General features: G+C 41.2%; 1 protein-coding gene across 4 annotated transcripts in view; it reads left to right on the top strand.

Moving 5' to 3' along the window:
- The window catches only part of LOC135514653 (fibroblast growth factor 12-like), a 108,722-nt gene that overhangs the window by 68,814 nt on the left and 14,895 nt on the right, over positions 1 to 25,013 (top strand). For 3 of the 4 annotated variants that reach the window (XM_064938127.1, XM_064938128.1, XM_064938126.1), the window contains 2 exons: positions 14,304 to 14,414; positions 24,068 to 24,171. In XM_064938127.1, coding sequence (XP_064794199.1) covers positions 14,304 to 14,414; positions 24,068 to 24,171 — 215 coding nt within the window. Of the gene's footprint in view, positions 1 to 11,262; positions 11,533 to 14,303; positions 14,415 to 24,067; positions 24,172 to 25,013 lie in introns of those variants that run through there. The other variant, XM_064938125.1, reaches the window with a different exon arrangement.

The raw sequence follows: 25,013 nt of genomic DNA, 5'->3' as shown, positions 1-25,013 counted from the left end.
AATTATTATTACGTGACTAAACTAACTTAATCATGTAACTAATTAACTAGGAAGTCGGGGCACCAAGGAAAATATTCAGATTAAAGTTATAATTTTCCTAATATAACTTTCAGATATTTTAATATCTGATCACTTAGTCTTCTAATTAATTAATTATTCTTTACCTCACGTTAGTCTCATTTCAAACGTCATAAATCGTCGGTTATTTGCATGAACCCAGTCTTCACTATGAGTCATCCAAACTTCAATTGTCTTAAATCATTTATTTACTAACTAAATAATCACATAAATGCACAAACAAACGGTAGATATAGTTACAAGGAAATGATAGCGGATGTGCCCTCGTGGGCTAAAACGGCATCGCGGCTTGGTGGACAAAAGGGAAGTGGGGGTCGACTGAGATAAGACACTACAAAGTTGATAATTCTAACAATTGAAATGCTAATCCTTTGCACATGAACGCTCACTCATTTGGGAATAATTGCAATCAATATATATATATGTGTGTGTGTGTGTGTGTGTGTGTGTGTGTGTGTGTGTGTGTGTGTGTGTGTGTGTGTGTGTGTGTGTGTGTGTGTGTGTGTCGTCCTGATCTCTTTTGGAAAGTTTGTTTCTGTTAGTTTGTCCGCCTTCTCTCTCTCTCGCTGCCGTGGTTAGAATGGATAGTTCAGAGTAACATTTAGCAATGTTGTTATAGAATAGATGTTTCGGCGGTTGTCTGTCTTCGCGTTCAATGATACCGAATTCCTAGCTGCAGACTCATAAGTAGTATCAAAGATTTGTTCTTATTCTTTATGTTCGATAGTCTGAGTTTAACCATGTGGTAATGGTTAAGAATTCAGCAATGGGCTCAAACCTTAGCCCTCTCGTAATTGAGGTAAGCTTGGTCTCTGCTCAAACCTTAGCCCTCTTGAAATTGAGAGAAGCATGGTCTGAAGATAAATTCCCACGGTGGGGGTTATAATCGGAAGAGCAGAAAGGGGCTGTCCCATGAGTCCAGATCAAAGTCTGTGCTCATGGGGCGGGCCTATGATTTAGTTAAACTCCAAAGGAAATTGGAGTTTCCTTCATTAAACAGTATAAGATCACATTACATAATTTCACAAGTTTCATCTTTACTCATTCATTTTATACAGCAATTAGATGCAAGCCTCACAACTGAGACTCTTGTATAAACAGGGTTATGGTAATGTGGCTGTATTGTCTTGCATGAGTTTCACAAAATTGTACCAAAGGGACCAGTTCATAGCTGGCTACTTCACCGACCATTTATACATTCTCCAGAACATGAATATTGTTCAGTTCTCAAGTTCTGTGAGGTGGAAGTTATTTTTGTTCTATGAAAACTCACTCTCTCTCTCTACTGTCTGGCCATGAGGAAGAATCTCCTCCAGGAATTTATGACCTGCCTAACAGCAGCCTGGGTGTAGGAGAGAGGGGGATGGTGCTTGCTGTACCCAAAGAGGGCAACGTCATGACAATAGCCTCATAGCTCTGCAATTATGGTTGATTTTGATTTATTTCATTATCAGCCATGAGATTCTGATATTAACATGGGGTAATAGTTGTAATCCCCTTCCTCGTTTCCCATTACGTTGTCATCTTCAGAGTGATCACATCACAGTAATCCATACCAGGGTTTGGGTCAATTCAATTTGAAGGCAGTCAATTATTGGATTGGAATTTCAGTTTACTTCCTGAACTGATTGACTTTAATTGAAATTGACCCCGAACCCTGATGGGGCGGAAGGTAGCCTAGTGGTTAGAGCGTTGGACTAGACAGGCAGCTGTCACGTCTACTACCTCTCCTCCTCTAAGACGCGTTGTCGCCAGTTTACTCATCATTACGCACACCTGTCACCATCATTACGCGCACCTGCGCCTCATGAGACTCACCTGGACTCTATCACCTTCCTGATTACCTCCCCTATATATGTCACTCTCTTTGATTCTGTTCCAGTGTTTAATCTGTACTCTACTTGTGTTTCTTGTTTTGTTTCATGTTCCGTTATTTATTAAATTCACTCCCTGTATTTGCTTCCTGACTCCTAGCGTACGCATAACAGAATAACGCCTCAACAAAGGGAAGCAACAGGGATTTATTATATATTTTTTTACTGGTGATGTCGGGTCCAAGTGCTGCTGCCGAAGCAACTGGGGATGCCTCAGCTGGCTCCCCGCGCCTCAGGCGGCCTCGTCAGGTTCCAGCTCCTTAGCAGAAGCGACCGTTCCATTCCTGGTCCTCGAGACCAACCCTCTAGTCGGCGTTTTGCTGGAGCCGCGCGTCAGGAAGTGCCTGCTGTCACGTTTACTCCTGCTCCTCCTCTCTGGCTCTTGTTATCGCCAGTTTACTCATCATTACGCACACCTGCCACTATCATTACGCGCACCTGCGCTTCATGAGACTCACCTGGTCTCCCACCACCGTTCTGATTACCTCCCCAATATCTTTCCCCAGGCATCATTGATTATGTTCCTGTGTTTTATGTCTGTACACTACTCGTGTTTCTTGTTTTGTTTCATGTTACGTTATTCGTTAAATTCACTCCCTGTACTTGCTTCCTGACTCCTAGCGTACACATTACAGCAGCCCAATTCGGATATTTTTTTCCACAAATTGTTTTTTGAACCAAGCACTTCAGATCTTTTCACAACTAGTCCATTTCAAATTTTAGTCAACATTAGTGATAACAAAAAACGCATTTGCAACCAAAATGGACTAAACCATAAAAATTCCATGACACAACACCCAGTGAGCATGCGTGACGATGTGGCCCAGGGATGGGCATCTTTGATGCGGAAGGGGTACACAAAAAAGGTGAACTCAACTGGGATGGGGCCTTTAGTGGATCCTGGGTCTGTGTACCCACACATGCAGTCAGAGCTGGCCCTAATGCCTCTGCCGGAGCAACCAGGGATGCTTCAGCTGGCTCGCCAGGCGTCTATGCCTCACCTGGCCCAACAGATTCTCAAGACTTGGTAGGCTCCCCATGCCTCAGCCGGCTCGTCAGGAATCCAAGATGGCGTTGCAGTGCAGACTTGTTTTGTTGTCCTCGTTTATTTTTTGTATTTTTCATATTTTTTGTATATATTCCAATTTATTTTAATTTTTTCCATTTTTAAATTAAATATACCTTCCGGTAACCCGCCTCACTCAATGTGCCACGGATCTGCTATTTTTTTTAAACCCTATAGCCAAAACTTTCATCAGAAGGTAGCCAGATAATTAGCTAAGTTACTAGCTATTTAGTCATTGTTAGCCACTGCTAGCGGCCTTTACCCTGTGCTCAGGCACCAGACGTTTTTTTAACCTGGATAATACCTGCCAGCCTCGTACTGTTTTTCTCCACTACAACGTCAGATTCCTGCCGTAAACCCTGGACCATTGATCATCACAGCTAGCTAGCTGCCACTGAGTGACCCAGCCAGGAATTTAGCTCTGAGCCAGGCATATCTCCCGGCTAGCAAACGAAATTACCACAACTACAATACCTCTTTCGCCATCTGGCCCTAAAATGTCAATATTCCTTGTATACTGTTGTTTAGGATAATTATCATTGTTTTAGTTTACTGCGGAGCCCCTAGTACTTGCCTTAGATACCTCCTTTGTCCCACCTCCCACACATGCGGTGACCTCACCCAGTATAACCAGCATGTCCAGAGATGCAACCTCTCTCTTATCATTCAATGCCTGGGCTTACCTCCACTGTACTCGCACCCCACCATACCCCTGTCTGCACATTATTCCCTGAATCTATTCTACCACGCCCATAAATCTGCTCATTTTATTCTCTGTCCCCAATGCACTAGACAACCAGTTTTGCTAGCCTTTAGCCGTACCCTGTTCCTCGGGTGATGTGGAGGCTAACCCAGGCTCTGCGTGTCCCCAGGCACTCTCATTTGTTGACTTCTGTAATCGAAAAAAGCCTTGGTTTCATGCATATCAACATCAGAAGCCTCCTCCCTAAGTTTGTTTTACTCACTGCTTTAGCACACTTCGCCAACCCTGATGTCCTTGCCGTGTCTGAATCCTGGCTTAGGAAGGCCACCAAAAATTCTGAGATTTCCATACCTAACTACAACATTTTCCGTCAAGATCAAACTGCCAAAGGGGGCGGAGTTGCAATCTACTGCAGAGATAGCTTGCAGAGTTCTGTCATACTTTCCAGGTCTATGCCCAAACAGTTCGAGCTTCTAATTAAAAAAATTAATCTCTCCAGAAATAAGTCTCTCACTGTTGCCGCCTGTTGTAGACCCCCCTCAGCTCCCAGCTGTGCCCTGGACACCATATGTGAATTGATTGCCCCCCATCTATCTTCAGAGTTAGTTCTGTTAGGTGACCTAAACTGGGACATGCTTAACACCCCAGCAGTCCTACAATCTAAACAGGATGCCCTCAATCTCACACAAATTATCAAGGAAACCACCAGGTACAACCCTAAATCCGTAAACATGGGCACCCTCATAGATATTATCCGGACCAACTTGCCCTCCAAACACACCTCTGCTGTTTTCAATCAGGATCTCAGCGATCACTGCCTCATTGCCTGCATCCGCTATGGGTCCGCGGTCAAACGACCACCCCTCATCAATGTCAAATGCTCCCTAAAACATTTCTGCGTGGAGGCCTTTCTAATCGACCTGGCCCAGGTATCCTGGAGGGATATTGACCTCATCAAGTCAGTTGGGGACTGGTCGTTCTTTTAAAAGTAAATTCCTCACCATCTTAAATAAGCATGCCCCTTTCAAAAAAATGTAGGACTAAGAACAGATATAGCCCTTGGTTCACTCCAGACCTGGCTGCACTTGACCAGCACAAAAACATCCTGTGGCGGACTGCAATAGCATCGAATAGTTCAGGGAAGTTCAGGGAAGTCAGGAACCAATACACGCAGTCAATCAGGAAAGCAAAGGCTAGCTTTTTCAAACAGAAATTTGCATCCTTAGCTCTAACTCCCCAAAAATGTGGGACACTAAAGTCCATGGAGAACAAGAGCACCTCCTCCCAGCTCCCCACTGCACTGAGGCTAGGCGGCATGGTCACCACCGATAAATCCATGATAATCAAACATTTCAATAAGCATTTCTCTTCAGCTGGCCATGCTTTCTTCCTGGCTACCCCAACCCCGGCCAACAGCTACTACAGCTACTTGCCCAAGCCTCCCCAGCTTCTCCTTCATCCAGATCGCAGATATTCTGAAAGAGCTGCAAAACCTGGACCCGTACAAATCAGCTGGGCTTGACAATCTGGACCCTCTCTTTCTAGAATTATCCTCCGCCATTGTTGCAACCCCTATTACCAGTCTGTTCAACCTCTTTCGTTTGTCCGAAAGCTGCCCTCTTCAAAGAGGTGTGACACTCTAGACCCAAACTGTTACAGACCTATATCCATCCTGCCCTGCCTTTCTAAAGTCTCTGAAAGCCAAGTTAATAAACAGATCACTGACCATTTCAAATCACACCGTACCTTCTCCGCTGTGCAATACAGTTTCCGAGCTGGTCACGGGTGCACCTCAGCCATGCTCAAGGTACTAAACAATATCATAACCGCCATCGACAAGAGACAGTACTGTGCAGCTGTCTTCATCGACCTGGCCAAGGCATTCGACTCTGTCAATCACCGTATTCTTATCGGCAGACTCAATAGCCTTGGTTTCTCAAATTACTGCCTCGCCTGGTTCACCAACTACTTCACAGACGAGTTCAGTGTGTAAAATCGGAGGGCATGTTGTCCGGACTTCTGGCAGTCTCTATGGGGGTACCACAGGGTTCAATTCTCGGGCCGACTCTTTTCTCTGTATATATCAACTATGTCGCTCTTGCTGTGGGTGATTCCCTGATCCACCTCTATGCAGACGACACCATTCTGTATACATCTGGCCCTTCTTTGGACATTGTGTTAACCTCTTGAATCTAGGGGGCACTATTTTCATTTTTGGAAAAATAACGTCCCCAAAGTAAACGGGATATTTTGTCAAGACAAGATGCTAGAATATGCATATAATTGACAGCTTAGGATAGAAAACTCTAAAGTTTCCAAAACTAAAAATATTGTTTGAGAGTATAACAGAACTGATATTGCAGGCGAAGGCCGGAGAAAAATCCAATCAGGAAGGGACTCTTATTTCGAAAGCTCTACATCCCTATTGAGCAGTGAATGAGATATCAATCGATTTCTCAGCCAAACGTGAAGAAAACACGGAGCCATTTCGCCTAAAAAAATAATATTTTTGGAAAATTTGCTAACTGGGAGTCTCGTGAGTAAAAACATCCGAAGCTCATCAAAGGTAAACTATTTAATTTGACTGCTGTTCTGATTTTCGTGACCAGGTTGCCTGCTGCTAGCTACGTGGACAACTACAAATACCTAGGTGTCTGGCTAGACTGTAAACTCTCCTTCCAGACTCATATCAAACATCTCCAATCCAAAATTAAATCTAGAATCGGCTTTCTATTTCGCAACAAAGCCTCCTTCACTCACGCCGCCAAACTTACCCTCGTAAAACTGACTATCCTACTGATCCTTGACTTCGGCAATGTCATCTACAAAATAGCTTCCAATACTCTACTCAGCAAATTGGATGCAGTCTATCACAGTGCCATCCATTTTGTTACCAAAGTGCCTTATACCACCCACCACTGCGACCTATATGCTCTAGCCGGCTGGCCCTCGCTACATATTCGTCGCCAGACCCACTGGCTCCGGGTCATATTTAAGTCTATGCTAGGTAAAGCTCCACCTTATCTCAGCTCACTGGTCACGACAACAACACCCACCCAAAGCATGCACTCCAGAAGGTATATCTCACTGGTCATCCCCAAAGCCAACACCTGCTTTGGCCACCTTTCCTTCCAGTTCTCTGCTGCCAGTGACTGGAACCAATTGCAAAAATCGCTGAAGCTGGAGACTTACATTTCCCTCACTAACTTTAAACATCAGCTATCTGAGCAGCTAACTGATCGCTGCAGCTGTACATAGTCCATCTGTAAATAGCCCACCCAATATACCTACCTCATCCCCATATTGGTTTTATTTACTTTGCTGCTCTTTTGCACACCAGTATCACTACTTACACACAATCATCCACTCCAGTGTTAATCTGCTAAATTGTAATTTCTTTGCTACTATGGCCTATTTATTGCCATACCTCATGCCATTTGCACACTGTATATAGACTTTCTTTTTTTTCTCTATTTTGTTATTGACTGTACGCTTGTTTATTTCACGTGTAACTCTGTTGTTGTTTCTGTCGCACTGCTTTGCTTTATCTTGGCCAGGTCGCAGTTGTAAATGAGAACTTGTTCTCAACTAGCCTACCTGTTTAAATAAAGGTCAGCTTCCCGCGCGGCCTCGTCTGCTTCCCGCACCTCTGGCGGCCTCAGCTAAGGATTCACTTGCATGCTTGTCACATGCAGGAACCTTAAAAAAGCCGCACTGGATAGAATTGTCTCAGTTGCTAGAACATGAGAATTACGAAGCTCTTCCACAACCGACCAATCATTCAGGGCAAATGAGTGATAGGAATATTAAGTGATCTGCTATGACAAGAGATTGCCCTGTTTAATGAAAGTAAGTAATTTCTCAGCTAAATGTGGTATGGGATAGCCATGAAAGATCAGACCATTAGACCTTCATTGTTGATACCATCTGTTTCAATGTGCATATGGTCATCAATCAAAGTTTATTGAATTACTTTATTTACTCCCCTGCTGCATCTACTCATTTGGATTAACTGATAATGCCCTCGAAATCAGTGTTTGGAAGATAGATTGGCATAGGTATTCAATAATATTCAAATAATAATTGACATTTTCATTAAACATTTTGATTAATTTATTAATATTATTTAATCCTTTTACAAGATCTAGTTCCGACACCAATATAGTGTTGCTACCCAAAGCCTGGTTGCGACACGTTTCATTAATATGTGACAGCTGGAGATCAAATTAGATTATTCAGAAGTTTTTTTGGTTCAATGAGGAATGTAGTCAGAAATGCTGCTGAATGTCTTGTTCGAGCTGTGTTGGCAACTGATTCATCTTTGATGCTCACAAGCAATGTGTATTGCAAGAGATTTCTAAATGTTCTTCGCCCAGCATACACCCCTCCAACCAGACATGCTTTACCTACTCATTTACTGGATGCAGAGTTCAAGTGAAAGTCAAGCAAATCAGAGAAAGCAGACTGTATTGCAATCATCTCTGATGGGTGGTTGAATGTTTGTGGGCAAGGAATAATTAACCACATCTTCACCCCTCAACCAATATTCTACAAGAGCACAGACACAAGGGACAACAGACACACCGGTTTCTACATTGCATATGAGCTGAAGGCAGTCATCAATGCCCTTGGACCACAGAAGTATTTGTACTGGTGACAGACATTGCTAAGAACTTGCATGCATTGAATCTGCTCCTCAAGGACATCATGGCACTGAAAACAATGGATACACTCTACAAGAGAGCCAAGGAAATGGTTAGGTGTGTGAAGGGTCATCAAGTTATATCAGCAATCTACTTCACCAAGCAAAGTGAGAAGAATAAGAGCATGACATTGAAGCTGCCCACCAACACCCATTGGGGTGGTGTTGTCATCATGTTTGATGTCTCTCCAAGAAATGGCCATATCACAGTCTGCCGATATGGACAGCCCCATCAACAGGATCCTCCTGGATGTATTTTGGGAGAGTGGTAAGCAGCCTGAAACTCCTGAAACCTATAGCAGTAGCCAGTGTACAGATTGAGGGAGACAATGCCATCCTGTCTGATGTTCAGACTCCGCTTGCAGATGTAAGAAGAAATCCAAACTGCCCTGCCTACTTTACTGTTGCTCCAAGCAGAGGAAACTTCAGTTCTGAAATGCATCAAAAAGCGTGAAGACTTCTGACTGAAGTCCATACATGCCACAGCGTACATGTTGGACCCCAAGTATGCTGGCAAGAGCATCCTGTCTGGTGCAGAGATCAACAAGGCCTATGGTGTCATCACTACCGTGTCTCACCACCTTGGCCTGGATGAGGGCAAGGTTCTTGGCAGTCTGGCGAAGTACACTTCCAAGCAAGGGCTTTGGGGTGGAGAAGCAATATGGCAGTCGTGCCAGCATGTCTCATCAGCCACCTGGTGGAAGGGACTTTGTAGATCTGAGGCTCTTTCCCCATTGCCTCCATCTTCCAAATCCCACCAATATCAGCCACCTCAGAGCGCAACTGGTCCTTGTTTGGGAACACACACACAACAGGCTGAAAAATACAAGGGCTGAAAAATTGGTGGCCATCCAGGCAAATTTGATGCTTCAACAAGGTTGGAAAGTGACAGTGAAGATGAGGCCTCAGTCTGATGTTCAAGAGGTGGACATTGAGGAGGTCCAGGGAGAAGACATGGAAGCTTGAGAGGAAGACAAACAAAGCTTTAGGTTCTAGACTATATAATTTTACAGATGTATGTTGAAAACGTTTCTGGGAGATACGATGGATCATTTGGGATCATTCAATATTCCCTACAGGTACAGATGCATGTTACTAGCCTAGGGGCTAGACAGTGGTGGAAAAAGTAAGGATACCTTAATAGAAAATGACTCAAGTAAAAGTGAGTCACCAAGTAAAATACTACTTGAGTAAAAGTCTAAAAGTATTTGGTTTTACATTTATTTAGTATCAAAAGTAAATGTAATCGCTATAATATACTTAAGTCTAAAAAGTAGCCCTACAAGTAAAAGTATGAATCATTTCTTATTCCTTACATTAAGCCAACCAGTCAGCACAATTCTTGTTTTTTATTTTTGGATAGCCAGGGGCACACCAACACTGACATAATTTACAAATAAAGCATGTGTTTAGTGAGTCTGCCAGATCAGAGGCAGTAGGGATGACCAGGGCCGTTTTCTTAATACCTGTGTGAATTGTACCATTTTCCTGTGCTGCTATGCATTCAAAATGTAATCAGTACTTTTCGGAGTCAGGTATATGTATGGAAGTACATAAGTACATTTTCTTTAGGGATGAAGTAAAGTAAATGTTGTCAAAAAAGGAATAGTAAAGTACATATACCAAAAAACGACATAAGTAGTATCATAAAGTAGTTTTACTTAATTTACACCACTGCTGCTAGGTTTGCTTTACCTCATCCCCAGGCTATATTGCGCCCAGGAAGTATGGATCACTTTGCGTGATGGAGACCTGCCTTTCTCATTGCTTTTGGTAAAATTATGTTACCGAACACATGTAAACTGCTGGCGCACCTCCTGCCAAGCAGCCCACCATCGCTTTCGTTTACAATGCCGCCCCCCCTCTCGCTAACTATCTTAACCCCCCTCCTGCTCTCTCTCCCTCACACACACTGGCAAAAAAAGAGTTCTTCTCGCTCTCTTTCTCTCAGCCTCCGAGAATTCCTTGTCCGAACCACAACCATGTAGGATTGCCTAGTTAGAAAAAGAAAGGCTGCTTGCAAACCGGGCGACGAAGAGCAGGCTTCACCAGTTGCTCTGATTGGTACTTTTCACTACAGGCTACCGTGAGATTTGTGCTTAGATTTTTCCAACAGGGCACAGACGTCAATTCACATTGGTTCATATTAATTTGAAAGAATTTACGTGGAAATAACGTTGATTCAACCAGTGTGTGCCCAATGGGTTTGAATTATGTCAGTTTAGGATACTCATTACCTGTGATTATGAAGGCGACATAGATTTTCGACGGTCCTTCAATTTGTTGTGACTCCGTTTTCCAGAGAACATTGGGTTTTCGATTTTGGATATTTTTTTTTACCTGGGGCTCGCGTGTCGAGCCCGTAGTTGAGCGAAAGACAATGCCGTCCGCGAGCTGCGGGGCTAGTGAGTGAGCAGTGTGTCCGCGCACATCCAGTACGCTGCTGCCACTGCACTCAGATAGTTGTGGAATGTCGAGCACTGGAAATTTAACAGGAATGAAAACGATGGATAATGAAACTATTTACGGGACATTTTAGCTGGATACCTGGGAATAATCTGGACTGGAGATAAAGAGCAATACCTTGGACACGTCTGCACAATATACATTTATGAATTAATGTATTTAGAGATATAGTAGCCTACCTATTTGTAAAGACTGCCAGTGCAATATTTTATATTTATATCGATGTTTCCATTATTTGGATGACAAATATGTTTGAGTTCAGCATTCAGCAAGTTATCATTTTATTCACCTTACCTACATATTTGTCATCATGGCGCACGTATGCAACCTCATGCACTGGACCAGCCATAATCAGCACCCTCAGCAATATCTTGACAACATCTCGCTCATAGAAGATTTTGAGACGATTCAAGTGGTCTACACTCAGGTTAATCTACCGGGGAGATGGCGGCGGCGCTCGCCAGCTCCCTGATACGTCAGAAACGTCAAGCAAGAGAGGGAAACAGCGAAAAGGTCGCCACTTCCAAACGGCGCACCAGTCCCAGCAAAGACCCCCGCTCCTTGTGCGAGAGGCATATATTTACTGTCTTCAGCAAAGTTCGCTTCTGCAGCGGCAAGAAAAGACCAGTCCGCAGGAAACCAGGTCAGTGACCACAGAGCAGCTCTGCGTTCAGTAAATAAAAACGTAATAGAACGTTCAATTTAAAGGACACTGTACTGAACGACCATGGAGAAACGGGGAGGGGTTGGGTTGTGGAATAATAATGCACTACTTAACCCGTTGCTTCAAGCCACACCCCGCACACCCACTGAGCAGAGCAAACATATCTTAGTCTGTTCAAGAACATACAGTACAAGGACGTTTTTGGGAAATGGTGTCTTTCAGTACAAATCGTTCTGCAGCTTAGCAAACATTCAAGCAAGCTGAAAGTAAAAAAAAAAAAAAAAAAAATTCAGATAATCACAGGGTATGCTGTGATTCGTCACGAATAATAGCAAATTCTGAATTTGATCAAATTAAACTGTAATCTAAGAATTTATGTTATATAAAAAGCATTACAATAATGGCGACTTGTTGATTATATCCAAAGTATTGATTAGAAAAATGGAAACCTCAATGTCAACTTGGTTTGACATTGCATTGTTGTTTTGAGCTGTATAGATAATGGATTTTTGATGCTTTCATGAGATTAATCGCAATTTAAAAAAAATTGTGCACTAAAATTAGAAAAAGCTAACTCCAGTTAACTGATTAACTCAGACCTAATTCAAAATAAATCTCTTTGTAGAAAAGTATCTGTTTACATTAATTCCAAAAGCAAACACATTCACACATTTTCAAATACATAAATATTTATTTTAGGCTGGTGTAGTAAATGTAACAAAAACCAATGGACAGCTAACAATAACAGATGCTAGCTAAGACGAAATGGAAGGATAGCTATCACCTTTCACTAAGCTAGCTAGCAGTTAACATGCAATGATTAGATACACATTTCATAGAAAGTAACCTTCTAAAATACATATAATTACCATGGTTCATATGTACACATTTAAATACACTCAATATGAGCTCTTGTTTGTAAAAACAACCACAAATGGAACTATTTAAGTTCCAAAACATTATAATGGAAATAAACTATATTTCAGAAACGCCATCTTGTTCTCATTGACTTGCATACAAACATAACTAGCTTGCTAGCGACTTAGCTTGGCTACACTCATGTAAATGTGAAAACCTCACTTGGTCAAAACAATTCAATTATACATGAAAATTACCAGAACTCAACACTGTTTAGTTAAACATGTTATCTCTATATATTTTTTAACAACATTTCTACCATGGGTAGAAACCAACAAACAGGATAAAAATAAGGAGACACGGAGAGCTAGCTTCTGTTCTTTTCACTGGGCTTCATCCAACAATCACGGGCCAATGTATGAAGAAATGAGGTGGTGCCTGCAGCAATAACACTCTGAATACATCTACCTTGTGGTAGTGTTATTAACTTACATGTATATCAATGCAACACTATGGAGGACTACAATAATAATGGAGTGGATGAGCTTAGAAGTAAGAAATTATTTTGTTTGATCAGCTAGGCTAAGTAACCTTTTTACAGAATATGCAATTCCACATTCCACATGTTAACACCACCTTTTCACATGTGAGGAGAGTAAACACTTTCACCCACACATGTGAACTTACAATTGTGAAGTTTTCTTACATCTGAAACTGCAAATGTGAACTTGTTGTTATTCTAAGCTCATCATGTGAAAAAAGACAAAAAAATAAAATAAATTGTTGTTGTGCGGGTTCCTCCAGTACATGAAGTGAAGGAAGGCACACTAATGACCTAGACCAGAGCTATCAGTGTCAATATTAAGGTGAACAATTGTTGGTGAAGAATGCTTTATTGATCCACCAATGGGCCAATTCTCACAGTTCGGCTACAAGCAAGTTAGACAGAGGTTTAAGAGTATCATATCTATCACCGATAGATGAGAGGATGCAGACCACACACTTCTGCATCCTATTTAACGTATCCCCCCACCTTTCAGTGTTTCTATCATCCACTGGGTCTGCCTCATCATCAGCGTTTAACTGGCACACCGGCTTGCTCTAAATAGTGCTGTATTTTAGTCTTCTTCTGTCTCTTCCTGCATGATTTGGGCGTCAAGCGGCTGTCGTGCCAAGTTTATCTGTCCCACATTGTGTGCCCTGTTCATGATTTGGAGGTGGCTTCTTAGACCGTTTGTTTTTCGGTTCGGTTTTGATCCACCAACTGAACCTTTTTTATCTATAAGACTGGGAGATGGTTTTTCACTGATTAGTGTTATGTTGGTACCTGCATGCTCTGAATGGCCCTAAAGTACTGTCGTGATTAACCTCTTCCTTTTATTCTTTTTTTACCTCTTTTTATTCTCTTTACCATTGAGTGGTGGTCTGAGGAGGTGGCTCGAGAGAATCTGTCTGCCTCTCTGTCATGATGGGAGGTATTGTTTGCTTCTGTGTCATCACATGTATCACATGGCATTTCATTCATTATGTAGCCTATCACACGGTACTGCAATAATGGGTACTAACTCAGGCTTACACTATAAGACCAAGAGTTTTTCCAGATCACGTGACCAGACCAGGAAGTGCTCTGGGCCTTCGTTATAGTCTAGTTTTCGCTGGTCTCTCCCTAATCATTGAAAATGGTATTAAGAGTATGAGGGCATGGCATTCAAGTGTTTTGGTGTCTGAGTAACCTGGGCCTTGTTCATTGCAATGGAAAACAAAAATGACTATTCTTATTGGACACATTCAGGTAGTTCCTCCCTGTTTCAGTCCATTTTATTATGTTTGGTGCTTAATGAACATGACCCAAGCAGCTAGCTAACACTTATCCCTGTTGTGCTGTGTTGCAGAGCCACAGCTGAAGGGCATTGTGACGCGACTGTTCAGCGAGCAGGGCTTCTACCTGCAGATGAAGCCGGACGGCACCATAAATGGGACCAAGGACGAGAACAGCGACTACAGTGAGTTTATATGACACACATTACAATTCCCAACATGCACATCTCCTATCATACAATCTTAAAGTACAATACACTTTGTCCTGGTGAGGTCACGTGAGTACGAAAAAATACCTAGCCGTTACGATAACAAATGCCATTTCATCATGATAGTGTACATGGATATTAACAAATCACAATTTAGAATTCCACAGAGATCACCTGTGCAAGCCTCACCACTCCACGCACACCTGTCTGCATTACCTTCACACACCTGTCGAACAGGGTTACGTTTGTGTCACCTTCACAAACACAAACAACTCTGTGTGTGACCAGCTACATCTGTGCAGACACAATGAAAAGAGTGGAGTTGAGTAGAGAGGAGTGATGGAAGTCCCGCACTCTGTCGCTGTATTTCTAAGCTAGGCGGGCCGCTTCACCCCAACTATAATTGTCATTGCTCTCCACTCTGTTTTCTCAAACAATCTATTAACTGTTGGGCCAGGATCATTCCCCTCCATCCGTTTGGCAGGAAGGTGATCTGTCCCCTCCCTGACTTACATGCAGTATCAGCCTGGAGGTACACAAGTTACGTGCATGTACACCATGACTTGTGTACGTTGTGCGCGCACACACACGCGCACAAACACACACGCGCACAAACAGACAGACAGACACTAAAGTGTCAGATAAAGTTGATGTCCAGAGCAAAGGGTTGGCCCTGTAAGTTACTTTTATCCAAAGCGATTTACAGTCATACAGTAAGTGCATACATTTTTGTATGGTGGCTGGTCCAAGCTATCAAATCCACAATCCTGGCATTGCAATCGCTGGGCTCTACCAACTGAGCCACAGAGGACTACACATCCAACCTGTCTCAATAGATATGAAGAGTATTAAGTAAGTAGTTAACCTGTGTGCTTGGTTGACTCACACACAACAACTTTTTACCCTATCTATGTCAGAGTGTGTGTTAGTGCTGCAGCACATACTGTTTTGCAGGGGCGATATTACCTACTGTACCTGGCAGTTGTGAAACGGTAGAGAAGAGTGGGTGGCGGCAGCCACAGTTCCCACAGTAACTCTGCTGAACGAAAAGTCAAACTTCCTCCCCTTTCTCCTCTGCTGTACCAGGGGGAGAGAAGAAGAAGGCCTCTCATTGTATCAGAAGGAAAAGATCACAGCATATGAGTCTCCAGAGCTTTAGTGGAAGGAGAATAGAAGAAGAAACAGCTGGCAATATGTTGGGCTTATTTCTTTCACATCTCCTACTCATTTTGAAGAGATAGATGGAATAGAGAAGTCAGAAGGATGTGATGTAAACTCAATGAGCTCTATGAGATGAAGAGAGGAGAGAGGAAGAAAGGAGAGGAGGAAAGAGAAGAGGAAAGCTGATAAGAGGAGGGGAAAAGATGGGGGAAAGAGAATAGAGGATGTAAAAAGGGCTGATAAGAGGAGGAGGATAGAAGAGAAGAGAGGAAAGGAGAGGTTGTAGCTGGTCCAAAAAGTCTCTTGTTTCCTGGCCCAAAATGACAGGCAGCCGCCTGCCCAGTTGTGCTTTTTCAGTGTGGATGTATGGTGGGTGTACAGTACAATATGTGTTTTCGTGTAGAGAGAGAGGATTAATGCCTGGTGAGCTGTGTAGCCAGAGGGCTCCTTCTTCACACAGGAGCTCAGTTGCACCCACTCACGATGCTAGACTATTTTTGCATCCCCTCCTTACCCCGTTGGATTTGTGTCCTCGCGGATTATATCACCTATCCCTCTCCGTTTAAAAACAACAACTTTTATCTGCCTAGCCCACATCAGTGCATCCGATAGGCTTAGCTTTGTTACGTGATCCATGAATGATCGTCCCAGCTCTGCTTTGTGAGGATTGGCATTGTGGAGTTCCATAATGTTGGCGTTAACATGAGGTTTATGGGCTGCCGAAATTAAAGTGCTTTATTTTCTGGGATTTGGATCAGAATCCAGGAAGCAGTGGTGAGAAATGCTGCCAAGTCTTAGGAGGGTTTTAAGGATATGATGTTAAAGGGACAATATGGGATTGGTACATACATTTTTGGACCTATAATAAATTATTTGATACATAGCCATTGATTCTTAAATAATATAATTGATAAATGCTTCATGAGCGTAGTTCAACTGTCACCTTAAATATAAGATTTCTTAAATCCATTGTTTGTAAACAATGTAATAGTGAACAAACACTGTATAGCCTAAAAACATTTGTTAGGGCATGTACTCGATCCATAGTGCAGTGCTGTGGACAGCTGACAATTTCGTTTTTTAAAGGTAATTTTCAATTGAGCTGATATGTACAGCTTTTCCCGTGACTGTCACCATGATAGTGAGAACATTGCCTTTTACATTTTTCCAAATCCCTTCAAGTTATGAGCATCTTAGGATAAATGAGGAAGGAGCTGAGGGTGATGCAAGGAGAACAGTTAATGCAGGGATCACTGTCCTGTGTGGCTAAGTTGGTAGAGCATAGTACTTGCAATGTCAGGATCCTGTGCTCGATTTCTGCTGGGGCCACCCATACAAAAATGTATGCATTTTTATTTATTTTATTTCACCTTATTTAACCAGGAAGGCTAGTTGAGATCAAGTTCTCATTTACAACTGCGACCTGGCCAGGATAAAGCAAAGCAGTGCGACACAAACAATAACACAGAGTTACACATGGAATAAACAAACATACAGTCAATAATACAGTAGAAAAAGTCTATATATAGTGTGTCCAAATGAGGTAGGATAAGGGGGTAAGGCAATAAATAGACCATAGTGGCGAAATAATTACAATATAGCAATTAAACACTGGAGTGGTAGATGTGCAAGTAGAGATACTGGGGTGCAAAGGAGAAAAATAATTAAAAAACAGTATGGGGATGAGGTAGTTGGATGGGCTATGTACAGGTGAAGTGATCTGTGAGTTGCTCTGACAGCTGGTGCTTGAAGTTAGTGAGGGAGATATGTCTCCAGCTTCAGTTATTATTATTATTATTATTATTTATTTATTTATTTATTTTTTGCAGTTCGTTCCAGTCATTAGCAGCAAAGAACTGGAAGGAAAGGCGGCCAAAGTAGGAATTGGCTTTGGGGGTGACCAGTGACATATACAGTGGGCCAAAAAATAATTTAGTCAGCCACCAATTGTGCAAGTTCTCCCACCTAAAAAGATGAGAGGCCTGTAATTTTCATCATAGGTACACTTCAACTATGACAGACAAAATGAGAAGAAGAAAAACAGAAAATCACATTGTAGGATTTTTTATGAATTTATTTGCAAATTGTGGTGGAAAATAAGTATTTGGTCAATAAAAAACGTTTATCTCAATACTTTGTTATATACCCTTTGTTGGCAATGACAGAGGTCAAATGTTTTCTGTAAGTCTTCACAAGGTTTTCACACACTGTTGCTGGTATTTTGGCCCATTCCTCCATGCAGATTTCCTCTAGAGCAGTGATATTTTGGGGCTGTTGCTGGGCAACACGGACTTTCAACTCCCTCCAAAGATTTTCTATGGGGTTGAGATCTGGAGACTGGCTAGGCCACTCCAGGACCTTGATATGCTTCTTATGAAGCCACTGTCTTACGAAGCCACCGTCATTGTCATGCTGAAAGACCCAGCCATGTTTCATCTTCAATGCCCTTGCTGATGGAAGGAGGTTTTCACTCAAAATCTCACGATACATGGCCCCATTCATTCTTTCCTTTACACGGATTAGTCGTCCTGCTCCCTTTACAGAAAAACAGCCCCAAAGCATGATGTTTCCACCCCCATGCTTCACACTAGGTATGGTGTTCTTCGGATGCAACTCAGCATTCTTTGTCCTCCAAACACGATGAGTTGAGTTTTTACCAAAAAGTTATATTTTGGTTTCATCTGACCATATGACATTCTCCCAATCTTCTTATGGATCATCCAAATGCTCTCTAGCAAACTTCAGACGGGCCTGGACATGTACTGGCTTAAGCAGGGGGACACGTCTGGCACTGCAGGATTTGAGTCCCTGGCGGCATAGTGTGTTACTGATGGTAGGCTTTGTTACTTTGGTCCCAGCTCTCTGCAGGTCATTCACTAGGTCCCCCCGTGTGGTTCTGGGATTTTTGCTCACCGTTCTTGTGATCATTTTGACCCCATGGGGTGAGATCTTGCGTGGAGCCCCAGATGGAGGGAGATTATCAGTGGTCTTGTATGTCTTCCATTTCCTAATAATTGCTCCCACAGTTGATTTCTTCAAACCAAGCTGCTTACCTATTGCAAATTCAGTCTTCCCATCCTGGTGCAGGTCTACAATTTTGTTTCTGGTGTCCTTTGACAGCTCTTTGGTCTTGGCCATAGTGGAGATTGGAGTGTGACTGTTTGAGGTTGTGGACAGGTGTCTTTTATACTGATAACAAGTTCAAACAGGTGCCATTAATACAGGTAACGAGTGGAGGACAGAGGCGCCTCTTAAAGAAGAAGTTATAGGTCTGTGAGAGCCAGAAATCTTGCTTGTTTGTAGGTGACCAAATACTTATTTTCCACCATAATTTGCAAATAAATTCATTAAAAATCCTACAATGTGATTCTCTGGATTTTTTTCTCTCATTTTGTCTGTCATAGTTGAAGTGTACCTATGATGAAAATTACAGATCTCATCTTTTTAAGTTGGAGAACTTGCACAATTGGTGGCTGACTAAATACTTATTTGCCCCACTGTATATATATTTTTTTTAAAGCATTAATGATTTGCGTAAATGTAATATACTATTATATTACTCATGTTAAAAATATGAAATTATATTACATTTGGTGAAGAGCACATTATGACTTGTTTTTAACTCGAAACTCAAAGTTTAGGACTTGAGACTTGACCGTCTTGACTTGAGACTTGACTTGGGTCTTGAGTGCCTAGACTTGAGACTTACTTGTGACTTGTAAAACAATGACTTGGTCCCACCTCTGCCTACTAACATACCCTGTTCAAAGGCACTTAAATCTTGTGTCTTGTCCATTCACCCTTTGAGTGACACACATACACAATCCATGTCTCAATTGTCTCAAGGCTTAAAAGTCTTTCTTTAACCTGTCGCCTCCCCTTCATCTACAGTGATTGAAGTGGATTTAACAAATTACATCAATAAGGGATCATAGATTTCAGCTGATGTCATCATGGTCAGTCTGTCATGCAAAAAGCAGGTGTTCCTAATGTTTTGTACACTCAATGTATTTTGGAAGCAGGTGCTTCCACACTGGTGTGGTTCCTAAGTTAATCAACATCCCATCATGCTTAGCCTCATGTATAAAAATGTTGGGCAGACCATTATTTTGTCTTAAATGGTTATATCCCCATAGGATGACTATGCCCCAATCCACAGCGCACGAGTGGTCACTGAATGTTTTGATGAGAATGAAAACGATGTAAGCCATATGCAATGACTCTCAGTCACCAGTTCTCAACCCAATTGAACACTTGTGGGAGATTCTGGAACTGCGCGTGAGACAGAGTTTTCCACCTCTATCAACAAAACGCCAAATGATTGAATTTCTCGTTGAAGAATGGTGTCTTCAGACACTTGTAGAATCCATGCCAAGGTACATTGAAGGTGTTCTGGCTTGTGGTGGCCCTACTATTAAGACACTTTATGTTGGTGTTTCCTTTATTTTGGCAGTTACATGTAGTTAGACATCTACTGTAACTTGATTTATGGCTTGGTAGCTAGTTATGAGGTTGGGAGATAGGTTCTCAATCTACCTGGCTAGCTAAAGCCATCTTCATAACATTGCTAGTTGGCTAGTATTACAGAGAAACAATAAAATGTTCTCATTTATTCATCAAGAAGGAATCATTAAGCTACATAGCTTGATCAAATTAATTTACAAACATACCTCTTGCGAGTCCTGCCCATCATTGGCAGCTAAAACTCTTCCACTGGCCTGTGGGCATGATGCCTCTGAACAGAGTACACAAACACTTACACAGCCATTTCTAACATGGTTTCTCAGTCTCTTTATCCCACACGCATACACTCACACTTATTCCACTCCGTCATGCATTTGTTTTGATCCACCCCCATAGTGCTCAGACATCCACACACATGCATGTAAAGTCACACGCACACACACACCATTTTTGGGCTCTTGCTTCGCTTCTCTCCTGGCTTCTGTTATGCATTACTTTTTTTCTGCCTCCAAAGACAATTTCAAATTAAATCAAATTGTATTAGTCACATGCTCCAAATTCAACAGGTGTAGACCTTACAGTGAAATACTGACTTACGAGCCCCGAACCAACAGTGCAGTTTCAAATAATACGGATAAGAATAAGAGATTTACATTATACATTACATTTAAGTCATTTAGCAGACGCTCTTATCCAGAGTGACTTACAAATTGGGATAATAGTAACAAGTAATTAAGAGCAGCAGTAAAAAAAATATATATACATACATACATACATACATACATACATACATACATACATACATACATACATACATACATACATACATACATACATACATACATACATACATACATACATACATACATACATACATACATACATACATACATACATACATACATACATACATACATACATACATACATACATACATACATACATACATACATACATACATACATACATACATACATACATACATACATACATACATACATACATACATACATACATACATACATACATACATACATACATACATACATACATACATACATACATACATACATACATACATACATACATACATACATACATACATACATACATACATACATACATACATACATACATACATACATACATACATACATACATACATACATACATACATACATACATACATACATACATACATACATACATACATACATACATACATACATACATACATACATACATACATACATACATACATACATACATACATACATACATACATACATACATACATACATACATACATACATACATACATACATACATACATACATACATACATACATACATACATACATACATACATACATACATACATACATACATACATACATACATACATACATACATACATACATACATACATACATACATACATACATACATACATACATACATACATACATACATACATACATACATACATACATACATACATACATACATACATACATACATACATACATACATACATACATACATACATACATACATACATACATACATACATACATACATACAACATACCACGTACGTACGTACTACGTACGTACGTACGTACGTACGTACATACGTACGTACATACATACATACATACATACGTACGTAGACATACATACATACTACGTACGTACGTATACAGTACGTACGTACGTACACGTACATACATACGTACGTACATACATACATACATACATACATACATACATACGTACGTACACGTACATACATACATACATACATACGTACATATACATACATACGTACATACGTACATACATACATACATACATACATACGTACATACGTACATACGTACATACATACATACATACATACATACATACATACATACATACATACATACATACATACATACATACATACATACATACATACATACATACATACATACATACATACATACATACATACATACATACATACATACATACATACATACATACATACATACATACATACATACATACATACATACATACATACATACATACATACATACATACATACATACATACATACATACATACATACATACATACATACATACATACATACATACATACATACATACATACATACATACATACATACATACATACATACATACATACATACATACATACATACATACATACATACATACATACATACATACATACATACATACATACATACATACATACATACATACATACATACATACATACATACATACATACATACATACATACATACATACATACATACATACATACATACATACATACATACATACATACATACATACATACATACATACATACATACATACATACATACATACATACATACATACATACATACATACATACATACATACATACATACATACATACATACATACATACATACATACATACATACATACATACATACATACATACATACATACATACATACATACATACATACATACATACATACATACATACATACATACATACATACATACATACATACATACATACATACATACATACATACATACATACATACATACATACATACATACATACATACATACATACATACATACATACATACATACATACATACATACATACATACATACATACATACATACATACATACATACATACATACATACATACATACATACATACATACATACATACATACATACATACATACATAGAAGCCTCTCTGTACCTAGACTTGGCGGTCCGGTACAGCTTGCCATGTGGTAGCGGAGAGAACAGTCTATGACTTGGGTGGCTGGAGTCTTTGACAATTTTTGGAGCCTTCCTCTGACACCGCCTGGTATAGAGGTCCTGGATGGCAGGAAACTTGGCCCCAGTGATGTACTGGGCCGTTCGCACTACCCTCTGTAGTGACTTGCGTTCGGAGGCCGAGCAATTACCATACCAGGCAGTGATGCAACCAGTCGGGATGCTCCCAATGGTGTAGTTATAGAACCTTTTGAGGATCCTCCTGAGGGGGAATAGGTTTTTTTCGTGCCCGCTTCTCGATTGTCATGGTGTGCTTGGATCATGTTAGTTTGTTGGTGATGTGGACACCAAGGAACTTGAAGCTCTCAACCTGCTCCACTGCAGTCCCGTTGATGAGAATGGGGGCGTGCTCGGGCCTCTTTTTCCTGTGGTCCACAATCATCTCCTTTGTCTTGATCACATTGAGGGAGAGGTTGTTTTCCTGGCACCACACGGCCAGGTATCTGACCTCCTGCCTATAGGCTGTCTCGTTGTTGTCGGTGATCAGGCCTACTACTGTGTCATTGGCAAATTTAATAATGGTGTTGAGGAGTCGTGCAGTCATGAGTGAACAGGGAGTACAGGAGGGGGCTGAGCACGCACACCCCTGAGGGGCCCCTGTGTTGAGAATTAGTGTGGCAGATGCGTTGTTACCTACCCTTGGTTGTGGGTCGACCAAGGAGCCTGTCGATTTTCACTGAGTAAAATTGAATGGCACATTCCCTCCTACACCTGAGGTTTTTACCTGATTCGCTTATTATCTTTTCCCTTATTCATCCAAAGATCCACCATAGATCACTTTTCTTCCACGTCCTACCTTATTCACTACAATGACCCCCAGATAACACTGAACCTGGTTTCCATTCAGTCAACACCCTTCCGAAATTCAAAAGTCACACAGTGCTTTGATGTATGAGCACTAGGGTATTTAAATGAGTGGATGGTTAGGAATACACTGTGACCTTTATTAAACCATCCATTCAAGTGAGTGTTCTTTCTCCCGATCCCTCTCTCTCTCTCTCCCATTATATCTCCTCCTGTCTTCCTCTTTTCCTCTCGCTCTCTCTCCATGTCTCTCTCTCTCTCTCCATGTCTCTCTCTCTTTTTCCTCCCCCTGTCTCTCTCTATTGCTCTCCCTCCCCCCCTCAGCTCTGTTTAACCTCATCCCGGTGGGGCTGCGGGTGGTAGCCATCCAGGGGGTGAAGGCCGGCCTCTACGCCGCCATGAATGGAGAGGGCTTCCTCTACACCTCAGTAAGTCCTGCCTCTTCTACTATACCTGACAGACTGAGTGTGTGTGTGATTAATTATATTCTAGATATATTAAAACTTGTTCTACAGTTTAGAAAAACTTTATTAACAGGTATTTTTGTTGTACTGGATACTACTGACTTAGTACTGTGGACCAAATCAGTGTAGATTCACTGTAGGTCTGCATTTGAACACTGTTTGTCTGTGTTCCAAATGGCACCCTATTCCCTACATAGTGCAGTACTTTTGAGCAGGGCCCATTGGGCTCTGGTTAAAATTTGTGCACTACATAGAGAATAGGGTGCTATTTGGGATTCAGTCTCTTGTCTCTTTTGGGTTATTTATGGATAATTGCTATTTAGTGTCTGCCTCAGTGAAGTCCTATCCTCTTTCTATCCCTGTTATCATCCTCCTTTCCATCCATACATTCTATCTGTTCCTTCCTCTTCCTCCTTTCCCTCCCTCCTCTTCTCATGTTCCCTTTTACTTCACCTATGTTACCTTTTCTTCCTTCAGTCTGGTGGTATATAATCCTTTCTTCAGGGCCGTTTTCATCAAGTGTCTCAGATTAAGTGTGCTGATCTATGATCAGTTTTGTTTTTAGATGTTAATGAATCAGATTATTATGGACAGGGAGAATCTGATCCTAGATCAGCACTCCTATTCTGTAATGTTTGATAAATATGGGCCCATATTTTCCCAGTTTGTTTTTGTGTCGTTCTCTGGAGACCATGAGATATCGTACAGCACACACACACACACGTAGCAACAGCTCTCTAAATTGTGATTTCATTAATGCCCTCTGACCATAATACACTCATTCCTGTCGTAGAAATCCTAATCAA

This window comes from Oncorhynchus masou, chromosome 26 (genome assembly GCF_036934945.1).
Source record: "Oncorhynchus masou masou isolate Uvic2021 chromosome 26, UVic_Omas_1.1, whole genome shotgun sequence".
NCBI classification, from domain to species: Eukaryota; Metazoa; Chordata; class Actinopteri; order Salmoniformes; family Salmonidae; genus Oncorhynchus; species Oncorhynchus masou.
This window is presented reverse-complemented; position numbering and strand designations above follow the sequence as displayed.